This window comes from Psittacula echo, assembly GCF_963264785.1.
Source record: "Psittacula echo genome assembly, chromosome: 10".
In the NCBI taxonomy this organism is placed as follows: domain Eukaryota; kingdom Metazoa; phylum Chordata; class Aves; order Psittaciformes; family Psittacidae; genus Psittacula; species Psittacula echo.
Window position 1 is genome coordinate 7,635,622 of NC_137741.1, and position 27,486 is coordinate 7,663,107.

General features: G+C 38.8%; 1 protein-coding gene across 14 annotated transcripts in view; it reads right to left on the bottom strand.

The window, feature by feature from the left end:
• Positions 1–26,757, bottom strand: part of RNF111 (ring finger protein 111) — a 46,595-nt gene extending 19,838 nt beyond the window's left edge. For 3 of the 14 annotated variants that reach the window (XM_080626251.1, XM_080626260.1, XM_080626256.1), the window contains exons 1-5: positions 22,537–23,264; positions 15,181–16,076; positions 7,745–7,871; positions 3,763–3,926; positions 415–651 (exon numbers count right to left, since the gene is read on the bottom strand). In XM_080626251.1, coding sequence (XP_080482377.1) covers positions 415–651; positions 3,763–3,926; positions 7,745–7,871; positions 15,181–16,076; positions 22,537–22,550 — 1,438 coding nt within the window. In that variant the 5' untranslated portion in view covers positions 22,551–23,264. Of the gene's footprint in view, positions 1–414; positions 652–3,762; positions 3,927–7,744; positions 7,872–15,180; positions 16,077–22,536; positions 23,270–26,507 lie in introns of those variants that run through there. The other 11 variants (XM_080626259.1, XM_080626252.1, XM_080626258.1 and 8 more) reach the window with 7 other exon arrangements.
• Positions 26,758–27,486: the final 729 nt, after the last annotated feature.

The window sequence follows — 27,486 nt, forward strand, 5'->3', positions numbered from 1 at the left end:
ACAGTTTTACTACAGGTCAGTATCTAACAGGTCTGTATAAATGTGCTTCCAGTCAGGTAATATACAGGGAGGTTCAATGAATGTACATATATGCTTCACTTCCTTACAATAAACATTACAAAACACCCCTGTAACACACTGCAATGTAAGAATTAATTCCCTGTGAACTATATTCTAACTCCTCAGAAAGTAAGGTGGTTCATTGGGTACAACTAAATAATTCTTATAGGCAAAAGCAGAAGGCTCCAGCACAACTGCCTTCATCTTTGGGGAGAAATCAGATTCCTGTCCTCTCAAATCACTACTATTAAGTTCAGTAGTTAAAGTTCACATGCCATTTAATCTAGAGAATGACCATTAACCTCCTTTGTACCAGGAGGCAACATAACAGTTTAGAAAGCTCTCATTCTGTACCTCCAGGCGAACTACCAGCAGTGCCGCCACTGGGAAGACTAGCAGTCGTCTCTGGTGTTGCAGAGGGTTGGATGTTGGAGACATCTGGAGATGAATCAGAGGTCTGCTGAGATGAATCAGAGGTCTGCTCCGAGGTAGACCTACTAGAACTGTTACTGGTAGAAGAACTCGTGACCTGCGGCTCCACTCTAGCTGGCGTGGTTGGCACAACTGTCGGCTCTAGCAAAATGAAAAAAGCTTTCATGTTCCTTAAGCTTTAAAAGCAGCTGGTTTGGTTTGGTTGATTTTGTTCTGTTTGTTGTTCGGTTGGTTGGTTTTGGCGAGGTTTTTGGGTTGGTGTATTTGGTTTTTGTTTATTATTGTTGCTGGGTTGTAATTATTTTACAAGAAATTCACAATTCTGGTCTTGCCAGATGCTAAGCAAGTTGGAACACAAAATCCTGACAGGTACAAAACACAAAAGTTAATTCTGTTTCACTTGTGTGTGGAAAAAACAGCATTAAAAAAAACGCCCAAAAAACCTCAAATTTTAAGGATTAATATAAAAATCAATTCCCAACCATATCTGACAGATCAAGTTTTATTTACTGAATAACATATTGCTACAAAGGATATTAAATTACTTTGGTACTTTGTAATCAATGTTTGCTGAAATCTTTTATAAATCCAGAAGCAAACTACTCTCTGGTTATTACCATTTTTTTAATGCCTACAAAGCAAAGACTTCTAGATAACTAACCAAGAGCAGCATAATACCATCTAAACTAAACAGTGCCACTTGACAAACTTCAGTCATTCCAGATGCAGAGTACCAAAGGCTAGAGCAAGATAAACTTGGTTTCTAGACTCAATTAAAAACAGATTCATTAAATCAGTTTGAAACTTCTGTTAAAAGTACATATATGTTCATTTTGCATATTGTAAAGGTAATAGTTGAGAATATATTTAATATACAGGGAAACAGACGAAACACTTCATAAACCTTGTTCTCTGCTACACAATTGTAAACAGGTTAACATTTAAAAGGATACTTGGGGGCAAAATTCAAATCTAGACTTTAAAATGTCTGCCTTTGACTGCAAGTTTGAAATTTATCTCTGATTACTGAAGAAGGCAATGACATGACTAGGAATATGAGATACCATAAAAGGGAATATCCTCACAAACAGCTCAGGTTTGCTTTGCTAATAAAAATGTCTGCATAGGTGTCGGGGGTGGGTGGGGGGGAGAGGTGTCAAGACACTTCAAATAGTTTTTACACAAAGTCTCAAAATTCAATATGACTAGCTTGCAAGATTGCTCTCTACATCTACTAGATGTATGAGCAAGTCACAGGAACAAACTTATCTCCCTTCTTGCAAGTCTTTGAACTCATTATATTAAAAAAACATGACCTGTTACCTACATTTAAAATACTGTGCATTTTAATGTGGCATTCAAATATACTGGGTTTTATTTACAGGAAAAAATTTAGGGAGAAATGTATTAATGTTAAAATTCAGAAAAAAACCCAGCATGCCCTATAGGACACCTATAGCCTAACATGGCCATGTGATCACACAGTAGCTCAAGACTGGATGCTAATATGTTCTGAAAGCAATCCTGCAGTCAGACAGTTCTCAATTCTAACAGCCTTAATCACCCCGCTAGCCTGTTGCTGTGTGGACTCACCATCAGCAATACAGACAGTTCTGTCTCGTCGTAAATACAAACATCACAAAAGTAAAAGTTCATTGAGCAACAGTATTTTTTAAAATAACTTGATTCCTGAATATAAGACTAAATTCTATAATTTAAAGTGTTTAAAGAGTAAGATTAAAGCAATAGATGGCCTCTATTCTACTCTTGTGAGACCCCATTTCAGCACTGTCTGCAGTTCTGGTATCCTCAACATAAAAAGGACATGGAGCTGTTGGAGCAAGTCCAGAGGAGGCCCATGAAGATGATCAGGGGACTGGAGCACCTCCCGTATGAAGACAGGCTGAGAAAGTTGGGGCTGTTCAGCCTGGAGAAGAGAAGGCTGCATGGAGACCTCATAGCAGCCTTCCAGTATCTGAAGGGGGCCTACAAGGATGGTGGAGAGGGACTATTCATCAGGGACTGTAGTGACAGGACAAGGGGTAATGGGATCAAACTTAAATAGAGGAAGTTCAGGATAGATATAAGGAAGAAGTTCTTTACTGTGAGAGAGGTTGCCAAAGAAGTGGTAAATGTTCCATCCCTTGCAGGGTTCAAGGCCAGGCTGGACAGAGCTTTGGGCAACATGGTTTATAGTGTGAGGTGTCCCTGCCCATGGCAGGAGGATTGGAACTACATAACCTTAAGGTCCTTTCCAACCCTAACCATTCTATGATTCCCCTTCATTGATACAGTTATGATACTTCACAGTAAATCTATAAAGAAAAGAATCTGTAAATCAACCCATCCTCTTCCTTAAAAACCATCAGAAAAAAAAAAAAACAATTACAAACTCTTCCAACTCTCCAACCTACCCCAAAAATCAAAACAACTTGAAGAATAAGATATTGCAAGATATCAGCTTGCAATATGCTAAGGGACGGAAGCACAGCAGGACAAAATTTCTGTTGAAAATTAAAAGTAACATGAACCAAAGAAATCCCCCAAGCCGCCACCAATAGCAAAAAATGAAACTGCAAAAAAGTACAAGAGCTTTAGTTTCTCCTTCTCAAATTCTGACAATACATGGAAGTTGCTCTTATGATTTTCAGCAGAAACAGATTTATTAAATGCTAGCAGATTTTAATGTTAGGAAACAATTAAAGGTTACAGCTTCAGAAAACTAAAAAATTTAACTAGTTTGGGGTTACTGGTCTGTTTTCTGGCTTGTTTGGTTTTTGTTTTGTTGGGGATTTGGTTTTGGGGGTGTTTTTTTGTTTGCTTTTTTGTTTGTGGGGGTTTTTTTTCTTCCTTTTTTTAAAAATAATTTTTACTCCGAAGCCTACAAGAACAGTAACTATTCCAAAGCACAAGGAGCAATAGATTTTACTTTTACAGTGTTGCATTGAAGTGCATATTATAAAAGAAGTAGTTCCAACCTGTTCTGTAATTTCTGTCTGGTGAGTCAGCCTTCAGACACACACCACACACACTCAGGTCAGTTTTGGAAGAAAAATGACATCTAGTAGACCCATTGGGGATGGATAAACTTCAATTTTAAAAGTAAAGCCATAAGAGGGTTTTCTGACAGGCCTGGAAATTTGTTTGTTTAGAATTGAGACATTTTCATAGAATAGTTATGTTTTAACCAACTCAATTAACTTCTCTCCCCTTACACTGATCATCCTGCTTCTGAAAAGGGAAGGGATTTCTCAGATCAATGCAACTTACCATCTTCATCCACTGTAAGGTCCACTACTTCCGCTGCGTTCTGTCTCAGCGGCTGTATGACTGTGGAGATCCTACTGCGGTTCCGCTGTTCTTGAGGTCGTGCAGCATGAGAACCAGAGCTTTGTCCCCAGTGTGATCTTGCGTGTCCAAGTGTTGAACGAGACCTTAAAACAAGATAATACCTTAAGTACTGGCCTAGTTTTTGCCATTACTAATTTTTCTCCTCAGTGTTTGAGAAGATTTGTAGTATTTTTTCATTATTATTTGGTATTTTTATTACTAGAAAAACATTTTGTTGTGTTGGAATACCCCATTGCTCCACATTCACTACATGTGTACTTACAAACATTACTGCAGCCTTTACCAGATAACGTAATGGCAAATACTCAACAGGTAGAGTTTAAAGTTCTTTAAACCATGTTACTGTGAAATACGTACAAGAAACTTATAAAAAAATTCACTGTGAAACTCTGCAACCACAGTCAGGCAGTAGTTACTTCTGATGTCATGTTTTAGCTTTGTTAATGGTAAATAAAGAGTCTCCAAATCCTACACTATTCCTATGCAATCTAAAACAGCAGATTTATGAATGCTGGCAGAATTGTAAAGACAACGAACATCTGTAAACATTAAGTTACTGTGCATGTTAACTTGGGACAGAATATTTTCAGAAGGTAATCTCTGTATTTTCTATTTCAAAAATGTCCTAAAACTGCAAAATCTCTGGACTTTTCTCTCTTGAATATTATGTTTCTCCTCTTCTCAAAGAACAGGCACAACTTTGTGTAATGTTCATATGATGAAATGTGGTTTGAGAGAAAATCATAAGCCTGTAACCCATGCCTAAAGACAGGGATGGTTTTATCTCTGTGGCGTAACATCTAGCACCTCTTCAATTCAGCCATACAAACCCAAGCACTCAAATCAGTGATGTTCTGGAATTTAAGTTAAGAGAATACTGTCTGTAATTAAGGGAAGAATATTTTTTTCAGCATGGTATTTACCAGTCACTGTTAAAAACCTCTAACTCTCCAGTATTTACATAGATCAAGTGGTTCTTATTTTCCAGTTTGAAAAAACAATGTACTCAAAACTTCAGAAATTCAGAAGAGGAAAATGTGAAGAAAAGGGAATGACTTCACTAAAAACAAACCAAACCCACTGCACATATCACCATGGAGCTCAGTCTACATTTCTCTTCTGCCTGTACTCCCTTTAACCCATCTGTGTAACTCGCTAACAAAGATCAGTATATGTTCCTGTAGTGCAAAAAGCATGTTTGCTACAGTCTTAACTGGCTTACACTTCCACTTCACTTCAGTAATCAATGTACTTTAAAGATTGAGCTGGTTAAAAACAGTTAAAAAATTCTCTTTCAAGTCTGGGTTTGCATTATATCCAAATTGATTTGTTTGTGCTTTGTGTGTGTCCTACTGACCATCCAGAATGAAATTTACCTCTCTGGTCACCTCTTCAGTGACTCAAGGTGCACTCTTGTAATACAAAGAAGGGTTAATGTCTCACCTCCTACTTCATCTTCGCCTCGCCTGGAGATAAGTAAGATGGAAAATGCCATTTCTATGGTCTTTATCTATCCTGCCTACAACACACTGATAAAAGTGAAAGACTAGCTTATGTACACTAACATGTTCCTGGGTCTATATCACAACAGATGCTTTGCCTCAACACTTCCAACACAAAACTGTTTTTGTTTTTGTTTCTAGCTTTTCGAAGTCTAAACACAAATTTTGAGTTTCTAAGAGATCCATGGGTTGTGTCGTCTGGAGAATGCTGGCTTCCTTCCTTGCTGCTTCAAGTAGTTTTCTTTTATCCCACACACACACACACAAAAAAAAAAAAAAAAAAAAAAAGACTAAAAGGAAGATCCAGGAAGAGACAGATTAAACACCTCATTAATTTTCTTTCCTTCTTTCTGATCTTTTAAGTCTTCTTTCTGATCTAGGCTAAAATGCCCAGCATGCTCAACCATCAGCTGACCTTCAGGTACTATCAAGTACATTCATACAAAAAAACCCCTGTATTCAAGTGAGTCAATTCCTTTCAAACTAAGTTTCACCTGCAAATTGTAAATTTCCTGCATAGGAAATACACTATGTACAAGGTACAAAAGACTAGTTCAGCAGTTTTTGACATTTCAGGCTCAAGATTTGAATTTAAGACTCTTCTTCCTCAGAGAACAATTCCAGAAACCTTGCTGTCTGTACTACACAAACAAACAAAATCAACCAAAACTAAACAGACAGAATCGTTACTTTTTCCATTAACAAAATAAACCCCAGGTATTTTTTTGATCTTCTCAAAAAGTTTTCAGCTGAACATTTTCAGTGATGTCTTCTTGCAACAGTTGAGAGCAAGGACAGTACAAAGTTAAAGAGCAAAACCTAATTTTACCATTCTGTTACAATCTTGAGAGATACATAATGAAATGCCTTTGAGAAATCTTCATGTTAGAAGGTCTAACAAACCAAACAGGCCAGAAATTTAAATTCACCAGAATTGGTTCAATCTCCTCACTTAAGGCATCAGGCAAAACAAGACTAATGTCAACTAAAAGAGGGAGGCCTGCTGCTCCTGTTTTGGCTGTATCATTACAGAAGGTAAGGTAAGAAAGTAGTAATTTATTTCCCCCTTCCCCCTCAAGTCTTTTATGGCTAATGCATAAAATACCCTCATTGGTGATCAGAAGAGACAAAGCTGTTTATTTTCTAAAGGCACCTTTATGTCTTATGAGATTTGAATTCATGTTCCATAAGCACAATCACTTTCATCTAGCCTGATTCTTTTACCTGTTAAAGCTTTACATGCAAGCTGTAAGAGGCTAAAGCGTTAACCTGATGTAGCTCAAGTCTTTCCAAGCATACATGTTGTTCTCAATAAATACATTCATGTAGATAAATCAACTATTTCTAGAAACATGTTTCTAATCACCTCAAAACAGAGCATTTGTTGATTCTGTAGCTTTTGTTTTCTTTTAAACAGAAGGAAATAAATATTGTTGAAGAAAGTAATGTTGATTTCTCTTATCTCTCCCTACTTCTCTTTTGCTATAGATTGAGGCTGTTTATTTTTGTGAGTATGACATCCTTTGTGAGTTGGAGTTTCACGAAAAATTAAGTTCCAAGTGTTCATGAAATCTACATTATTCAAGCATTTGTCTTCAACATAAAATTGGCTTCTTCAATGTGACATTTGTTGCAATAAGTGATTTTTGCAGGAAAACTTGTCTGATATTTTGAATTTAAAATTGCATCAGTGAAAGCACTGTCTGACAACAAACAGATGGAATATTTTCATCATTTAATGCCTATTGTTCCTTTGTCATTATTCTGTAAAAAAAAAAAAAAAAAAAAAAAAAAGTAGAATCATTCTTCATATTCTACAATTTTGCCTTCATGTTCACAAATCTGGAAACATACACAACAGGAAGGCATCTAAAACAGTCCCACACATACGGCAATTTCAAGGAACTCTACTTCATTATATTCCTCAAAATCTGACAAATACGGAACAGAACTTCCAGAGAGGCATGAAAAAACAGGAAAGCATACACAGCAGAAACTTCAAAACAGTAGGATGCTTTCATGAGAAATGCTCAACTAATCCCTAGTCAACTCAGCCTACATTCGCTCACTCTAGGAGCTGTACAGTGGTACAGCTTTGCTTCCCTAAAATTCTGCCCATCAGTCACACTAACTACAACCACCTCAACAATTCCTAATTAGCTGAATTGTCAAGCTTTGGCAAAGCTGTGGTTTGGGGCTTTGAGTTTGAGAGGTTTGGTTGGCTGGTTTTTGTTTGATTGGTTTTGTTTGGTTGGGGTTTTAAATAAAAAAAAAATGCATGCTATGCATCCTGGTTAGAATTTCTGACACTGCTTTAGGCACTTTTAATGACACAGAGCCTTGTGACGAACTTGGGAGTCAAGAAAAACTGCATTAATAAAAATAGATGCAAATCTCACCTGTAGCTTTCACCAACTGTGACAATCTCCACTTCACTATCAGTTGAGGTAACATTTATTTCTTCATTAGCAGTAACCTGGGGAGTGGAGGATGCTTCAATCACCACAACATCTTCATCAATAGTTCCTGATGAGGAAAAAGGAAGAAGAAAGTTTGTATATTTCATCTATCTCAGGAACTGTCATTATAAAAGACTGTTTTTTTACTAGACTTAAAATGCATGTAGGTAATTTCACTGGGTATGTCAAAACTGTAAGTATAACCGTCAACTACACGACCTAGTTATTAAAGGTATCAATTCTGCTGGAAATGTTGAAGTAAAATAAACAGAGGCAGAAGATGGGAGGGGTAGATATGCAAGCTTACATTCTACCATGTATTGGAAGCAACTACAGTGAATTTTATTAGATTTAACACAACAAAATTCAGTCACCTAATATAAAAAACAAACAAGCTTTCAAACTAGCAAAGCAGTCGTGGTTTGTTATCATTAATAGGTTTTTCTTATGTTTTTTGTAGATATTAAAGTCTCAAGGCTAAACAGTGGCAACAGGAGAATATATTATGCACCAACTAATATGTGTTAATTTACTTTTACAACAAAATGAAAACCACAAATCTATTGGTGTTTATAAACATCTTTACATCTACACTTTCAATGGCATTCACAATCATATATTAGAGGAAGTTAAAATGAAACTATCAATGGTAAAAAAACAACCACCAAAACCCCACAAAAATCAATTTAGAAATGAGTTTCAATAGGAAACAAGTTCCACTTCAGGAAGAATAACTACAGTTCCAGCCTAATACTCAGATGCATGGAAACACTTCTCTACACATGTAATACTGACAGTGACAAGTTTCAGCTACCTAGAATACTTAAATTGAGCTACGGATTATTCAGTATAGTGATAGCACAGGGCCAAAAGAATTAAGTAAGTAAATGAGCTAGATTTCTTGAAGAAATCTGCAAAACTTCAAATGGGAGTTTGCTATTTCTAAGCTAAGCACTTCAAGCATTTGCTCTCATGCAAGTGAATACTTAGATCCTGTATTGACTGAATGTTCTCAGCTGCTCTACCCCATGGCAAGGCAGGGCAGATTATTTCTTCTTCTCTTTCCCCCTCCATCACATTTTTGTGTTTTGAAAAAAAACAGGCTGTACTCCTTATTTTCCAATGGCCTTTATCTGTTTCTGGTCATACTTATCCCAGAGAGACACCTGAAGAAAGAAAGAGCAATGCTTCCAGATACGGGTACTCACCAAATTCTGATGACTGGAAGTCATATGTGACAAAATTAATTATTAGAACTTGAAAATTTGGGGAAAAATTGAAAACATCAGTGTCTAACACATACAGCCACATGTTAAAATTTAAAACACAGAGAGGCCAAAATGTAATATTTAAACTAGTTAAACACTACGTGTAAGATAGTGAAGGCATTTTACAATACACAATTTCACGAGACAGACTGACCAAGCCACAAGTGAAAACAGAAGAGATTTAAAATAAGCAGTCACATTCCAGTGACAGAAATGGCTTATTTAGAGTTACAAGTTTTCACTGGATCAAGCAAGGGCCTGCTGAGGTCTACAGCCTCTCTGCCAGCTGCAGGAAGCAAAACTATGCAGTCAGAGTACAAAGTCCAGGCTACAATATTTAACTGAATGCTCTCATATCACCCAGCATCCACAACAGTGTTACAGATGTCAGGGAGCACTTCCTTGTCTATTCATTGCTCATGGACAATTGTCAGCAAATGTGTCTAATGCTTTTTTTAACTTGGTACTTTTTACCTTATAGTAATTCAGCTTGAAATGGATAACATTTTATGAATAAATATCCTACTAGTGTTAACAAGTACTCATTTCTTCAACTTTCCAACTTCTTGAGTTAGGTATAAGCAGTATGCCCTGCTCCCAAACCCTGATAATACAGTTAGTACAGCTAATGCCATTCTGAAGCATTCAGCCATTCTCTGTGACTGAGCAGGTCATGTGTTCATTCTGTTTCCCCGCATTGTCAGGCTCTGAAGGTCCTGTGAAACAAGCAGACAACCCAAACATATTTCTTCTTCCCCTCCCTAACCGCCTGAGGATTCCTGGGCTCCAGGACAATTACTCCCCTCCTTGCTGTCCTTGAAGGTCCCACGCACCCGGCTAACCAGGTTTGTTGATCACCCTGTCACAGAGCAGGAAAGCGTAACAGCACACAGAGCACTGCTTATAAAATCACCAGTTACAAATCTGAAGTGGGAACAGGGATCAGAACTGCTGCTGGACAGTGAGAACTGTGACCCCTAGTGGCCAGGGGACACCTCCACCAGCGGCTGCTTTCTCCGAGGACCGACGCACTCACTCTTCTATATCATTTTTGAGCCTAATTATGATTGTTACATAGATACAGCAAAACACATACTAAAATTTCACCTGATCCACAGATGGTCCAGGTGATTAGAAATTTTAAGTTGTGTTATAAACTTTGTATTAAGCTACTTATAGATTGTACTATATTGATTCTGCTTGCAGAAATGTTGTGCCATTCTAGTAATAAATTCTGTGCTATACTAATCACAATATCCTGCTAAGAAAATAAATCTTTAATTGTGACTTTGATTTAGAGCCATCACCATTCTGACAAAGATGCCTACAAAAAACCTGCTGGTCCCCTTAGTGTTGGGTCACACTTGTTAGAAGATGACAGTTTTTCTGTACCTGAGACTTATTTGGAATGTACTTTCCAATAGCAGCAGTCCATAATGTGAGAAAATTTCAAAATCATACAAATTACTAGGGAGTCTGCACCCTGGTGGAAAAGACAGTCAACAGAATTGTCTGACTGTGAGCCATGCTAATACAGGCTAATCCCAAACTCTACTGACTGTTCTTAACCAAGCACATAAAACTTAGTTCTATCAGCAATGTTACAGCAAGCCAATTCTAGAAGTAGCATCCTTACAGCACAGAAAGCTGCATCAGCTACAGGGAAGTGCTGAAGTGAATTCCATGCTAACTTCTATTACAGTAGCTATTTAAAGCTCCAATTCACAGTAGCTAGATATAGCAACAGTGGTTAATGTCGACTGCTCACAAAGCCAGGTGCCTCTTTCCTCACCTCTTTCCAGTTCTTCCCCAAGCCCTCTCTACAAAAAGGCATGATAAAAAGGGTCTGTATTCATTTCCTTGTCCACTAATGCTGTTGTGATAAAATCTCTGAATTATGAGCTGCATCTGTCACTGTAAGAAAAGGAGTGCATATGCTGTAGTTTTAGGAGGGATTAAATAACTGAAAAATAATAAACTCTACTAACAGGCAAGCCATTTCTACTTGATACATGTTTATTTCAAAACTGTTAAAATAATCTCAACATGAAGTGGTGGTATATGTTCAATATTTTCACCAGACTCTGGCTTTTAAAACACTGGATGTCTACATTCAACATTTCTGGGAGACAGACAACATATACATTAGAGGAATCAAGAGGAAGGTACTGAATAAACTCAGTCTTACCATTCTAAGCAGCTCTGAACAAAAACTGGAGCAGCTTCTCAACAGCACTATACTCTAAAAGTAGAGGAAATGCCTGTCTAGCACTAGCCGCTAAAAAATATCAAAGTAATATGCCAGATCCTGAAGGGATTTAAAGTGCTATTAGGTGAACAATTCATGACAATGCAGAATTCTACCTAGTTTTTTTATATCAACACTTTTCCATTTCCTGGGCTTCAGCTTCACTGCCAAATCAGAGTATGTGAAGCTAAAAACTTGTTCCAATTTTAACTTTGCCTAGATTTCACGCCACTGACTGGATGTCTTCAAATGGCACCCCCAGTCCTTTAAATCCAAGCTGAAAACCAAATACCTGTTCAACCATATCAGAAAATACACATTACAACATTACAGAGATCCAGTTACACGAAAAGTTGAAATTTCGTCACTTTTGACAAGGGAAGTCAAAAGAGGATTCTCTCTATAGGTGCGTATACAGGTCCTCCAAGTGTTAGAGAAAAGTTTCTGAGCTACCTAAAATCAAAATCTGCATTTCACAGCAAAACTGCTGCTGCTTGCAGTCATTTTAACTGTACAACCAGTAGTCCAATTAAAAGCAAATGATAAACATTCACACTAGCATACCCCTGAAAGCACTTGCACTTTCAACTGTAACTGTATTGTTAAACTACACGATTGTTCTTACATTGTCCTCATGCCCTCAACTCTCCTTCTCCTCAATGAGGCTCATCTGGTCATCCCAGATTTAATGATGACAGCTGCCTTTTATGGCAAACAGTTGGTAAAACAATCTAATTCCCAGGTGTCTGGATTTTGTACTTGTTCAATACTCTCCCACTCCCAAAGCAGAATTAGACCTTTCCTGATACAAAAAGAAAAGGAGGAAACACCCTATATAAGTTGTTTGGGGGGTTTTTTTTGGGTAAAGGTTTTCTAAAAGGATTTGTTGGGAAAAAAAAAAACCAACAACAACAAAACACAACAAACCCACAAACAAAAAACACAAAACCAACAACAACAAAAAACAACCCCCCCAAAACCCCACACCAAACCACAAAAAAACCGCCATGAAACAAAAAAATCACCAAACAAAAATGCCCATCCACAGATCTAATTTTCCAAAAATTGCCAAGTTAGTAACTACAAGAACTAACCTGCTACACACTTATTCAGCTAGAAAGATCTGTTACTGTCATTTCTTGCAGTAATCAGAAAGAAACATCCAGCACAGAATACACTAATTCTTTAAATGCCCTGTAACTTTAGGTAATCCTCAACATGCAAAGAAATATTTTGTGACACATCCTTAATACAAACTGCTGTTAAGTAGGCTACAAGACTAATCACATCTCTTTGATGCCTGCTTATTAAAAGAATCAGTTATTACCATATCTCCTTGCATTTTCTTTTCTGATTATTATTATTTTCGTCCTTTCTTTAGTCTGTCCTCTAGTACCTTTACATATATGCTGCTGGCCTTACATACTTAGCAGAAGCTCTTTGTCCTTCAGTATGTTCTGGAACTTCAGCACATGCATATGTCACCTTCACAGGCCAATCTAGAGCAAAAAATTCTTCCCTAACATTACCAGGCTAGTGTAGCATTAATAGCAATACAACCCTTTCCTCCTATAAAAGCACCATCCTGCTTGTTCACTATACAGATAAGTTGCGTAGCTATTTTTCCAGCTGGCCCTATTTCTGTCCCAATTAACTCAGTAACTAGAAATGCCTTATATAACAGCAGAAGGCTACAGAAAGCGTTAATCACACTTTCATTTTTACTAAAAATAGAACACGCTTATACAGGAAGTCTGCTCAACTTCCCATTTTATCTGCAATGTAAATAAAATGCTCAAAACCTTCCCATCAATAGGTATTTCCACTGGAAAAAGAAACAATATAGCATTCACATACTCCAAGCCAAAATTACTTCTCAGCTCACTGCAAGTGTTAGCCCTGAAGTACAGGCAGCATAATACACATTCTTTAAGACATACCTTATTGCAGTTACAACTAATGTCAGTGTTTTAATCTAAAATTAACTGCTGCAGTGCTAATAATTTTTTAAGTCATGGGACAACGCACTTTTTCACGTAACTACATGAAACAAAGTGCAAGTTCCAGTCTTCCTACCATCAAAATAGCACTGAATTAGCAGAAGTTCCCTGAACAGCCTGAATATTTACTGATTATTATATAATTTTTTTACAGAGATCTCTCTCCAGAAAGAATCTTTTGAAATGCCTATGGAAAAAGGCCTCACTAACAGAAACACGTCAAGGGAAATAAAAGCACAGAAATTGTATTAACTGAATTTGTGTTAGAACAGGTAGCAGTTTTTAACAGTTCAGATAAAATATATGTATTTAAAGAGAGAACTGTCAAATCATTTATCATGGCTGGAAATAGATGGTCACCTAAGAAGCCATAACCTGCATTTTCTCATCTATATATACACCAGTGCCATCATTGTATGGTGCTCTGTGTGGAGATCTGTTAATGGTTCTGCATCATCTCACAGTTACATGAAACTCCATCCTCTCCAAAAATGAGAATAAACTATTAACTTGGGAACAGAAATGTAGTTTCCCAAATTGTTTTTTTTAATATGAATGCATGCATACCCCCACACCTTAATTATTTACAAGTCATAACTCCAATACGCTTAAACATGCATGCCAAGTATAACTTTTTAGGCTTAAATAAAATTACACTTCTCACAAATATGCACAAAGATAATTAAGGCTGTGCAATAATTCTTCTGTTTCAGAATTATTTATGCAGCCTGTGTGCATGTTTGGTTTGTTTAACAACAGCAACAACAAACATCCCTAAACAAAAAGAGAGGCTTGTCCTTGTATGTTATTTTTTCTTAGTTGAATGATCAGAACAGTCTGAGATACGGTTTCACTTTCTAAAAGACATTTGTCATTAGGCAAAACCCATGGCTGTGCAGGTTAACACTATGCTGTTTTCTATGTATCTGCTCTCTAAAAAGCTGAAACGATAAATAGAAGGCACAACTACAACATTGTGAATACTGTGGGTCCCAGTCTTGGGACCACCTTTTACTTGGCAAATTTAAGATCATAAAGGCCCAAGTAAATTGGTAGATGGGGAAAAAAACCCCAAACAACCACCAAACCAAAACCAACAACCAAACAACACACACAACCCCCACAACAAAATCCAATCAAAAAACTCAAACACCCCCCCACGTAAGGAAACCCCAAAACCCACTCCAAACCTTCGAGTATGCCCTCATATACTGTGTCAAGACATACTAGAGAAACATCTGTGGAAGTCAACTGCAAGATTACTGTATCGAGTTTATCGAGGTAAAACATTTGGTATATATTCAATACTTTTCACAACTTTAGAGCTTAGAATTTTCTACAACAATACTAGAGCTACTACCTTCAACTGAATCCTATTTCAGGCTCTTATCACAATGATCAATTCCTCTCACCTCCCCCCCCCCCCCCCCCCCCGGCTTCTTTGTCAAGTGCAGTTAATTAGGTTTTAGCAGGTATTTCTACATTCTGAAACCAGAGAACTGTTATCCCCACAGTCAGTTAACAAAGCTATTGCAGCTACGATTTTTAATACAACTCAACAGCTAAAAAAAGGAACAACTCCACAGCACCTGACTAATCAGGTTCAGCAACCTTCCAGTACAGTGTTTAGAAACCATTAACTTTACCTATTAAAGATTCTAGCTTGGTTGTAATTTTACTGGAAGTTCTGAATGTTCTTTTCCCATCAAGAATTTATGTTCGGATTACTTGCAGTAAGTTTATTTGTAGTAGAACTTCTATAAACACACAAGAACAACTGGTCCAACGTACTTACAAAAAAAGCATATTGTACATGAGGAATGCTCATTTATCAAAAGTACTTCAGGAATTGAGCTTTACCTGAAGGAACAGCTGTACTGTTCTGGTGGTTTTCACCAGGCGACACAAATAAGTCTTCCTCCCCTTCAGTAGATGAACTGGAAGAAGAATCACTAGTAATGTCATTTTCACTGGAACTGCTAGAGCTGGGCAGTAAAGCATACTTTCTTCGAGCTAACACTTCCCGCTTTTTCCTCTGCATTAAAATTCGCTCTTTTTGGTTCTGTGTCCTTTGCGATGAACTTGTTTTCACAAATCTCTTCCTATATGGAAGTCTTCTTAAAGAACTGCTGTGGAAACATGGCCTTTTCATTAATAGCCCAGGTACAGAGTCTGCCTCAGTCCGAGGCCACTTTTGTGACCTTGCACTATGAGTTCTACTTGTAGTATTCAACACTGCCTGAGGGTGTCTTACAGGAGCATCTTTTTCTTCATCAGATGTTACTGTGTCAGAGTCTCCAAAATGTAGGCTAGATGAAGGTGAAGAGATACAGTCACTAAAAGAAGAATCGTTGTCTTCACTCTGTGTTTCTAGATGTTGTCTTAATCCTATGATTTCCTGGTTTTCCTTCTCAGGACAATTTTGAGTATACGAAGGACCAGCCTGCTGGCTCTTGCGTTTTTTTCGCACCACAACACTTTTGTCTTGGTCTGTACGGTTGCCATTCATGTCCTTTTGCTTTTGAGAATCGCCACATAAGTGAGAGAACTCATTCCCTACTTTACTGGCAATCATCTCAACTTCTGCAGGGAAGCTTTTGGCTGTCCCAGTAGGCTCAGGGTTCAAGAGGATCCCCTTCAGACTCTCCTGTCTCTTTGGTGCATCAGAAGGAACTTCACTCTTCATATCCGCTTTTAGAGTATAAAGTATATTACATTCAGGAGTCCATTTAGACATGGAAAGTTTAAAGAAAGGCCTAGAAATAAAAATAGATATGCATCAAGAAAAACAAGCATCAGATTTTGATAGCAAAACTGAACTAGAAGTCATTCACTGCTAAGATCAACCCATTGTTGGGAAAAGCAAAACAGCAGTAACTGAAGCATGAATGTATCATAATATTAAGAATACTGCTTGACAATGTAATTTTGAAGTAAAACAGAACTCTCATAACTTGCATTGAAGATAAGTTCTTATAGCCAGTGAAAACATCATAATTTTCACAGAGAAAATGCATCTTGCCTGCAAAATGTATGGACGATGTCTGTTTTACAGGCTGCCGCTGATAAAAGTTACATAACTTTCAGCTAAACAACCATGAACTAAACTGCACGCTTAAATAAGGCCTACATCTCCCTCTATTGCTGCGTATATATGGATAGTAAATACCTGGAACACAACACATGGTACAGTATGGTGACAACTGAGCTATAAAAATCAGTTACTTAGAATTCATAGTTCTTTTCTGACATGCAAAGGAATAGAACAGGAGAGATTTTGAACCCTGTTATTTTTGAGGTAAAGTAATAGAAATCTATTACCTAGATTTTCTTTACATAAACATCACACAAGTGTCATGTACTATTTTCAGTCCATGTAATTTTAACTCTATCCTACAACAGAAACTGAGCATACCACATGTTCCCTTAATAGCTGGTACCAGGCAAGCTCCCCTCCTTGTCAAAATACTAGGCTGTCAACATACAACAATGCAACATTAGCCTCCAAGATTGTTTCAAAGAAAAACTTTTGTACTGGCAGACTACTGAGACACACAGGCAACAGTAAGCTCTGTAACATATTCACCTTCAATCTGCTTCATCTGGTATCTCTGCCTTCTGTTTAAAGTCCCCAAAGGAAGCAACGAAAGAATTTGGTTCCCACTGTGATAAATCACTGAAGTACTCCTTACTGTTACTAATATCACATTTTTTGTGCCTCAGATGAATAAGGTTATAGCACACATTTGACACTTGTACTACTTAAGCAGTCATGCATTCCCTCCTTTCTCTCTCCCTCACCACTTGTTTGAAGGAACATCTCCTATACTGTTCTAAAAGAGATGTTTATGCACTGAACCAGAATGTAGAGCTGACCATCTGAAAGATCAGTTTCCCAACCAGATCAGACACCAGTCCAATTCATCATGTAAGCATTCAAACAGCTACACCTAGCTTATAGCAGGTTGTGCTGAACTACCAGAAGGCTGCTCAAGAAAAATATACCCAAGTATACCTAATGTGGAAATGAGGATCTTTATGCAGCACAGCTGGAATATGTAGGAAGCCACAAAAAAGTCTAAGGTAGCAACAGCAAGATCTACGGCAGGTTAAGTAGCATTGCCTACTCAGGTCCATAATCTCCTGCCCATACCTCCAAATTCTTCAAAATGCTAACATATTGTTCTATCTGGTGCTAATATTTCAAGTTCTTTGTTTATTTTGTCACAGAATGAATCAATACAAGACTGAGAATACTCAACAGAGTCAAATCAGCATTTCTTATATTGTCTCACAAACTGGTGCTTTTAGGAGCAGCTGTGAGCTAGTTGTTCCTAACAGACCCTGAAAAATGACTTATCTCACTTTGTAATAGGTATAAACTGATGCATTATCTAAGACAGCCTGTGTTCTCTTCACAGCCATAAGCAACTAATCCAGTTCTTCAAGTGACGCAATTGGGGACTAAAATTTAGCAAAAGGCATGTATGCTGCAATGCTAACATCTAAAGAAGCATACATTCACTGGATCTTTCTGGAGATCCAAGAATCCTGTGGATCCTAGAACCTCCGCTGAAAAGATCCCTCTGAATGTTGTCGCTAGAAATTCTACAAAACATTTGTAATAATTACTGTTAAATGTGAAGCCTATATCCTGTGGGAACTAAGAAGGTGGTGCTGTTTTCTACTGGAATTACAGCAGATGTTTTACATCAGTAAGTCAAAAGCTAACCACATGCATGTTGGACTAAACCTCCTTTTGACAAATTAGTCCAACAACAGAACAGGTTCTTTCACTTCAAAGTAGGAAATATTTCTTATTTTCAAGTGTTAAACAGAAGACTGGCATTCTGGACAATATATATATTTCACTGCAATCAGTTTTAGTGAAATGTACTATATAAGAATACCCACTTCTCTAGGGCTCAATAAAAGCAGTTGCAAAATTGGAAAAAAAATTTGGATTAAATTTAAGAGTGTAAGACATCTACATGGTAAACAAAGAAGCCTCCATTAAAGCTGTGAAATTCTATCTACCCTTCTCTGCTCCTGACAGCTCAGGAGGAAAATACCAGCTCTACCGTGCTCCTCTCTGGGCATGTACTTACCCTCAGATACACGCACCATCTTTCTCTGGTAAAATTAAGTTCGAGACTTCCATTTTATACAATTTCTAACAAGCACTGCTTGTTCTCTGTGTGTCATAAGCACACAGAGAACAAGAAGTACACGGCCCCCATCCCCACAAGGTCACCTTAAAGCAGTATTTTTGTGCTGCTATTTACACACCACTGTTCTACAGAAATGCAATACTCAATCTAGTCAATCTATTCCACAGACCAAAAGCAAGCCAGCCCCTCCTGCAGTAACATCGTATTTCATCTCAAGTTTTAGAAAATCCACAAAATCTTTCAGCTTGGGGGGTGGGGACAGTTTCCTCTCTTTTTAACACGATAAATTAAGGGGCCAATTTTATTTAATTCTGAAGTTTTTTAAAGAAACAAAAATCTGACCATTTTCTCATGAAGTGAGCACAATCAGGGGCTCATTGACAAAGGACTTGGTTCTACCCACTGGAGTGCTCACACACCCACACCCCCCCCCTTTTATTGTTAAACTCCGGTGTGGAAATCTCCTTCAGTATATAAATTCTGCATTCAGAATGGGGATTATCTTTGTATAAATGCTGTTTACTTTAGCACAGAGGCAGGTGTGCTAAAATACAGATATTTAAGTTACAGGAAAAAAAAAGGGGGGGCAAAAAAGTTTAACATTTTGAGAAACAGTACTGTAAGACGACAAAACACCTAAACCACCACACGGTGAAAACTAGTGCACTTGAAACACTATTTACTAGCTTAGTTTTATCCCAACAAGCAGCCTAGATATAATAGCCAGTTAACTGAGATTCAGATGTTTTGTGTATCTGCACTGTTACAACCATGGAAAAAGTCTGCAGTAACTGAACTGAGTAATCAAGAACTCTTCAGTTCTGTTAACCAATACAGAGCCTGAAGAACTGCTAACTCACCAGAGAGCTGCTGACTTCCAATTACAAATTACACAACTTATATGTGAGTACATTTTTTGAAGTGAAGAGTACCAATCAACAATTGCAAATAATTCATCCCTTCACTATTTGGAAATGATATGACAAAGCTTTGAACAAAAGATTAGACCAAAACAGACAGAAGCTGGAAGAAGAGCTTATACTTAACTAGATTCCAACCCATTGTAAGTATTTTCAGTGGTTAGGCGTAAGACATATCCACACTACATACAAGTCCAATGCTTTTACACAGAAGACAAACTTTGAGACTACAAAAATACTATGCAAATAATTAAGACTCATTCTAATGAGATCATCTGTTAAACATTTAGAAGTTCCTATGTAGTGTCCCTAATTAAAAGTAGCACTCAAATTTTCCAAAAAGCAGCAAGATGCAGAAAGCTCAATAAGCATTAGTATTCCTCCTTCCTACTCAAAACATTTTGCCTATTAACCTACAGAATAAGGACTCCAAGAGGAAAAATTGGGTAGTATCTTCTTTTAAGCCAATAAGTAAAGTCTCAATGAAGAGCTGTTAAGACAGCTACCTGAAAACTATAGATATTCTAACTGCCCCTCTGAAGTGTGTAACTGTTCAGAATCATGAAGTATACATGACTTTTATTCATTCATGTCACAAATTAAATACCTTTGATATTAATCATGCCAAGACATACAGCAGTGCAATAAAATTTATGCAAACAGAGGAAGTCTTTGAAATTCCTAAGTAAAAACTAGCTCAAAGTTTGAGATCTTTACAGCAGACAAGTTTATGATCGTATACAAAAGTACATGTTTGAGTTTCAAGAAGTAACAAAGTATTTTGTCATTAAGAATGAATTCCATTACTAGCAATCAAAAAGTAAGATAGCATTGAAACTTTGTAAGTGAAATGGTTCATTACACCATGAACCATTTGCTGTAAACTCAGCTGATGAGTACATGTGATCTAGTATATCATTACCTTAAAAATGTATTTTCAGTTACATTTTAAATATGGTCAACTACTTTCACCACCAAGAAACAACCTCCTTTTTAGGTGTCAGAAAGCACCATGATCAATTCTCTCAAGACTGGCTATAGTATGCACACGGTGATTTGACACATGATCAGCCTCTCAGCAACATGCCTCTTACGTAACTCCAAATAACTGGTCTCTGGCCTGTTGGTGCAAAACACACACCTAAACACAGCTAGCCAAGAAGTTCATTCAGCAAATAACCAGACTTCTAGCCAACTTGATGAAAAGCAGTGAACAAAAAGGCTTCATTTACAAAGGAGTCTATTTCTTCATTTCCCTCATCTTTGTTTTCCTGCTTCTCTCTCATTACGAACACAGTAACCTCCCTTCGTTTGATGCACCCTCCACCACTCAGACCATAAACCCACTTACAGGCAATTCTGGTATCTGGTAGGGCTGAGCCTAGAAGCCAGCACAGACAAAACTGCTTCCCAACATGACAGCTCTCAAGACTACCAAGAGCTTGTGGAACACGCTGTCATCATGACCTCAGAAAGAACACTGCAGTTCTACTTACATAACAATTCTGTGTATAGACCACTTACATACCCAACCCAACTGCCCACATACAAAATGCTATCAGGCAAGAGAGTATTTAAGACTGTCTCAGAAAGGAAGCTTCTATCAGCTGCATCTGTACTTCCTTTATTCAGTCTTAAGTTTTACTTTCTTTGCATATTGTCACTGAACTCATTACTAACTTTTAAAATTAATTCCCTTCCCTAATATGTGGCCTTTATCAGATTTTACTTTTAATGTTATTTTTACTCTAACAAGCTAATATTGGTACTGTTATCTTCATGAGAAAACCTCACTGTTGGGTTGTACAAAGAAATTTTATGTTGTGCATCCTATTCCTACCACAGTACTTCTTTTTTTTAACTGGCAAACATGGCTATCAAGAGCTCAAAGAATGGACCAATGAATGGAAGTATTGCACAAGCTGTATTTTGGAACAATCATTTCTTTACTCTCATTAAAGAGATGCTTTTTTTTTTATTTTGGCAAGGCTGTTTCATCAGGTAAATCAAGACACCAAGAAACAGGATAATGGAAAAAGCTTATAATATTAGTACAAGACCTTCAGTAAAAGTGCGATAACCCAAGTACTACTACTTCCCTTTCTCAAGGGCAGAGTGCCAAACAAGACTGATTCATGCATGACCCTGACGCAATGGAGGCTGACAGAGGACTTAGAGCCATTTGAGAAGCTGCACCCCCAACACAATCCCATGAAGATCAAATCTCAGCACTATCATGCCCTTTTTCCATTAAAAATAAAGAACTAGCAGAGCAGTTCACAAAAAGAAACCCACTTGTTAGTCTAAAATGGGCAGTTATGCCCTACTCATTTAATTTCTATCAAGCTGAGACAACTGGTACAATGCAGAGTAAGTAGCAAGTAAACAGCTATCCCAAATCAGTTCCACTTATTGGCAAAACAAGTGCAATCAGACTTTGAAACCTTACTGCATTGTCCTTCATTTTTTGTTGTTCTTCGTTTTCACCACATTATGAGACGAACAGCGCTTTTTTTGAAAGCCTGTTTTAACTACTGAATTTTAGCATACTATATATGTGTCTTTAAATCTTTGCCAGAAAATAAGCAGTTGATGGTTAAAGATCTATGAATTTTTATAAAACAGCAACAATCAGAATGTAATCCGAAACTCTATTATGTTTGCTTTGATATTATGTAGCATCAAACACACCTTTATTCACAGAACAATGAGAAATACCATTGCAAACCACTCTGAATTTCCTGTTCGCTTTAATGCAGCTACAGTGACGACACACTCCAAATTTTTGAATGACAAAATTAACCAAGAATTCCAAGCAGAATACTTGTCTTTTGTCCTACAGAAAAGAACAGTGTTTCAGAATAACATGCACAGTGTTAGTTACTAACTGCACGATAATGTTCTGGAGACAGGTTCCTGCCTACAAGCTCTCAAAGACACTCCTTGACATCAACCCAGACAGAAAAGTTTGTCTGTGCTTCACAGAGGGGTGCTACTGTTACATCAGCCACAGCAATGCAAGTAGCCTTACTCACTCCCTACAGCCAATTCTAGGAACCCTCACTGGCTTGAAAAGTTTACTCTTAAGTGAAACAACATTATTTCAAGTTCAGTACTACTCTTACCTTTGTAAAGCCATCACAAAGATAAATCAGACCACAGTGACTGTATTGGAAAGTATTGTAACAAACAGTATCCATCCTCTTGGACCAGCAAAGCCTCCTTAATTTTAGCTCTGCTACAAAACAAAAAAACAAAAACAAAAAACAAAAACAAAAAAATCCCCAAGTCCTTCAAGATTGTTTCCTCATGCATAAGTCAATTCAGACCAGTAAAACTACCTTGAAACAGAAATGTGAGGCCACCTACAGAATAGCTACAGAATGCCTCTGTAATGCTATGTTACCTCATGTCAGAGATTTACCACCACTCCATTCTTATGGAGAGACTATGGAAAGTGCTTGCCTTTCACATCTTTTAACAGAATCCAGCACAGGACAGCTACAAACGGAAGAGCTCTTCCCTATGAGTGGATCTATGGCCTGGCTCCAGATGGAATAGACAGAATGCGCAGCTGGAAGCATCTCAGCTTACATGAGCTGGCAGGCCAAGAGAACTCTGCACAGAGGCCTATAAGCAAGTTAGTTCTCCCACAATATACTACGAATCAGCCCAAGACCATAAGGCACCCACAGAAATCCAAGCATCAATCATCAGTGAAGCATTAGCATGCACATACCCACCTGGGCAGGGAATCTGTTTGGCTTTGCACAATGGATGCAAGCAGGTGGATTTGACAAATGTGGTGTTCACAAGCACATTCTTCAGTCTAGATATTTCTTTGCTCTGTCCTACGCTTAAACTCAGTTAACTGTATTACCACTATGTAAATCATGGTTTTAAGACATAAGCATTATGATTTGGCAATTAGGAATGTTTTGGCTTCAGTGAACTCCAAGACAAACATGACAGCGATGAACTTGGGAATAAGGAATTGTAGCTTTATGAAAAAAATTACAAAATACACTTTTTTTTTTAATGGCGCTTAAGATCTTAACTAGGAATTCTGCTTCCAGAGTCAGCTGAGGAAGTTCTGAGCTACACAGCCACCAAAAATAAGTTTAAAATAATTTCTTAGTCCCCCTGGCAGTTTTGACCTTTGGGGTACATGTAACTGTTCTTAATGCAGTGTCACTTTGCAAGCACTTCTAGATAAAGATTTGAGGAGCAAAGTAAGACAGGATCTTTGACACAACTGCTAACAAAAACCTTGCAAGTGAGAATTATGAAATTAACCATTAGGACAGTTTTATGCTGTTCTTCAGGAAAGCTGCGGGAAGTACGGGATTTTGCAGATACTAAACCGAGTAGATCTATCAGTTTAAGAGGGAAGGACAGTGAAGCAGTACTTCTCCACACTTCACCCAGTAGAGGTAAGCAGCAGTGAGTAAAAGCAAACATTTTACCTGACAGAAGCCAAGTATTAGACAGCAGCCAAGTATTAGGATGGCACTTTATTGGCAGAAAATATACCAAAGTCTCTTGCTAATAAAGTTGTAAGCCAACCTTCACTTGGTAAGGAAGTTTAACTAGGAAGACATTACTTTAATTCACAGTAGTTACTTTTCCAAATAGTATAAACTATATAAGCTATACAAAACAGCAAAATAATCTTGTAAGCAAAATTTCTGGGTTAGTGAAAGAAATGTTTTCCTTTCTTTCTTCCATCCTCTCTGTTCCATTACAGGTCTCTGTGAGGCCTGACATCAGCCAACAAAAAAGAACACTTATCTAAACTTAAGCCTGAAGGAAGTTCACTCCTGTAACCCTTTGGCTGCAGATATATTTAGTGTTTCTTTTAAGAGCACTGTGGAATTTGAAAGCAGCTGATTGCTGTCACACTGACAAACCTTAAGGGACTATGACTGGGAATAAGCATCCTATTCCTATGCTGTACTTGTGTCCTATATGACGTTACTCAAAATGCACACTTCTAAATCTCAACCTCACTGAGATGCAAACAGCTAAAGCACTAAGGATCTGGTGACAAAGCTGACTTAAAGGAGGTTGTACATGGTTAAACCTGTTTGGAAATCTTTATACAACATCTGCTTATGGTAAATTCATCTCTGTACTACCCCCATTGTTTATATGTGAACTAAACCCGCTTCTCATCCCGTCCCCCAGAGCCATATTTTCTCCATTTATTCAGCTGCCTGACATCTAAGCCTCCACAGCTCATCAGCTAGGGAGGGGGGCACTATTACCTGTACCTTTTGAAAAGACTATCCTCACCATTAGAGGAAATACAAACAACTGAAATGAAAGATTCTTCATTTTGGGGAAAAAAGGCAGTAACTGCTGTCAGCTAAATGTAACATTAACTGTCCAATTAGCTGACAGCTAATTGTAACATGGCCACCTGCACTGAAAGACAAGAGTGTTACAACTGATCTGGTTACACAGGCCTACAAAGTTATTAATTTAAAGATAAAACACAAGTCACAGATATGTTAAGGTACACTCTTAATGCACTTTTATAAAAGCCACTGCTTCATAAAGGACACATTTCTGAAAGGTCAGAATGTTCCCATTCACACTGTGAAAAGACATGTGAAATATGCATGAATGCTAAGAGCTGTTGTTCACCCCCAAGCTCCCAATACCAGACGTAACCACAGCTGTAGCTGCTAAGGCCTCCGTCAAAACAGAGTTTTAACCACACAAGACTTCAAGAGTTTTAAAACAGGAAGTTTGGTGTCTTACATGCTTTTATTTGACTAGAGTGAAATGCTAAATATGTGCACAGCCTCTTCTGTCTTATGAATTCAATAGGCCTTTTTATACGGTGGATGACAGCATGAGACAGGTGACCAGAAGTCCATCCAGTGAACCAAGATCCTATCTTTTCCTATCAAGTCTTGCACATCAGCAAGAATACAAATTTGAACTGGTGATAATCTTGGCTAACAGTTTTTGGTTTGGGTTTTTTACCTCAAGTAGTCCCTCTAGCCAACAAAAAGATGACTAAAAGCATTTAAATCAGTGGAGAACTACTTTGATAGAAAGACTACAGATATCTGAAATATAAAAAGCTTCAACTTTTAAGAGTGACAAAATATTCCAGTTCTTTAAGTACTGGTTTTCCTCAAAAATGTTTCTACTAAATATCCAGAATTAATTTATCTTTGGAGTTTTCTCCTGGTTACAACAAAGTCAATGTAAGGCTTTATTTCACCACCTGACTTTCCTCTATTAGTTTACAGTACAGATATTCCACCATAATAAATGCTACGTAGGTCTCTATGCCAAGCAGTCAATTATTTTTTTTCTTTTGTCAGATATTTGTTTCTGAATTAATCGCATTAAAATCAAGTAAAGTCAAGCTACTGCGGCACAATCTTACCTCCTGGGTTATATTTTCTCTGGGAGAATTACTCGAGTACCAGGAATTAAGGGTATCATTTAATCGGCTAATGCAATCAGGCCTTCTGATTCAACAAAACCACTTCAAGCCATAGAAGAGCTTACTCAACACAAAAATCCCACAAATGCATGCTCACCTCTAATCACCAAAACTGACACTTAAAGAAGTACACGGACCTTTAACACCTGCCCACTGCAGCGAGTTACAAACCCGGGTCCTCCTGAGGATCCTGGCCTACATTACTGAATGAACGCCTCTTCCTTGTTTATGAGGCCAAGAAGCCCGACAATGATTTTATTTTTTTTCAATATGGAGTAACAAACAAGATCCCAACTTCGCAAACACCACAAATGACGTTATAAAATCCACTATTACGCACACGAATAAAACTCATTTCGGTAAGGGAGAATTTGTGACCAATTCTCAAGGAGTCAGCCCCCGAGGAGCGCTGCGCTTCCCGCAGTGAGGACGCTGCTTTGTGCGCCAGCGAGGCACTCAAACACATAGAAACACCCCCCGCGAAGCGCCCCTCGCCGAGCTGCCCCGCGCCCCTCAGGCCAGCTCCGCGGGAGGGCAGGGGGCGCAACGCCCGCTGCCGGCCAACCCAACCGACACGGGATAACGCCTCGCAGAACGCGGGCAGCACTGCGGCCCCGCCGCCCTCCGTACCTGAGACGATAAGGCCGAGGGGGAAACGGCGGGTACCGCCGGCGCCCCGCTCAGGGCCGGAGTGTGGGAAGCGGCCCCGGCGGGCAGTCACATGAACCGGCAACGCCGGCTCAGGCCACTAGCTCCGCTCGGCCGGTCCGCAGCAGCCGGGCCCGTTGACACGCCGCGCGGCGGGCGGCGTTTTGTTGTTGCGCAGCCCCCGCGACTGCCGCCGCTCCCTCTCCAGCGCAGCGCGACGCTCGGTGCTGCTTTACAGCAGTCCGCAAAGCGCAGCCGCGTCGGCTCACGCCCCTCCTTCCTATAGGAGCCGCTCCCGGAGCAGCGCTCCCTGCCGGGCAGCAGCGGCACCACAGCGCGAGGCTGCCCCGAGCCCCAGGTGCCCGGTACGAGCCCGGTACGGAACCGGTGCCCGCAGCGCTGCCCGGCCGCTGGGCACAACGGCTGCTGCTGCTGCGCCTAGCCTTTAGACCTCGTACGAAAGCAGGAGCCTGTACCCAGAGGTATCTCTTCCCCTTGCCCCGCGGTGCCTGACGCTCCTGGGCTATACCCACCATACCGCCCCGCGTCACATCACTGCGCGTCCTTGGCCACCGCCAAATCTGCTGCTCCAGGGACTGCAGTCCTGCTGCACCGTACAGCCTTCCCCGGGGCCAACAACAGGAGCAGCGGCTAGGAAGTGCAGACAACTCACATTTACTGTCTTTAGAAATAGGGATTTAATTTGCATTTACTGCAGTAATGCACTTTCTGATTTAGGAACAGGTGAGCATGCCCACTCTGCCACATTACTAATGTCAGTAAATCTTGTACGGAACTTCTTCAGTGGATATATATGCCTTCTGCACGTCAACCAAGTCCCATACCTCCCTAACAGCACAGTAAACATCACCGCTTTCTGAAGTCTCTCAGTCTTCATTAACTTTGTAACTGCTCAAGTCTGCCAAAGGCCAGGCTACCTTAGAGCCAGAGAAGACTTTTC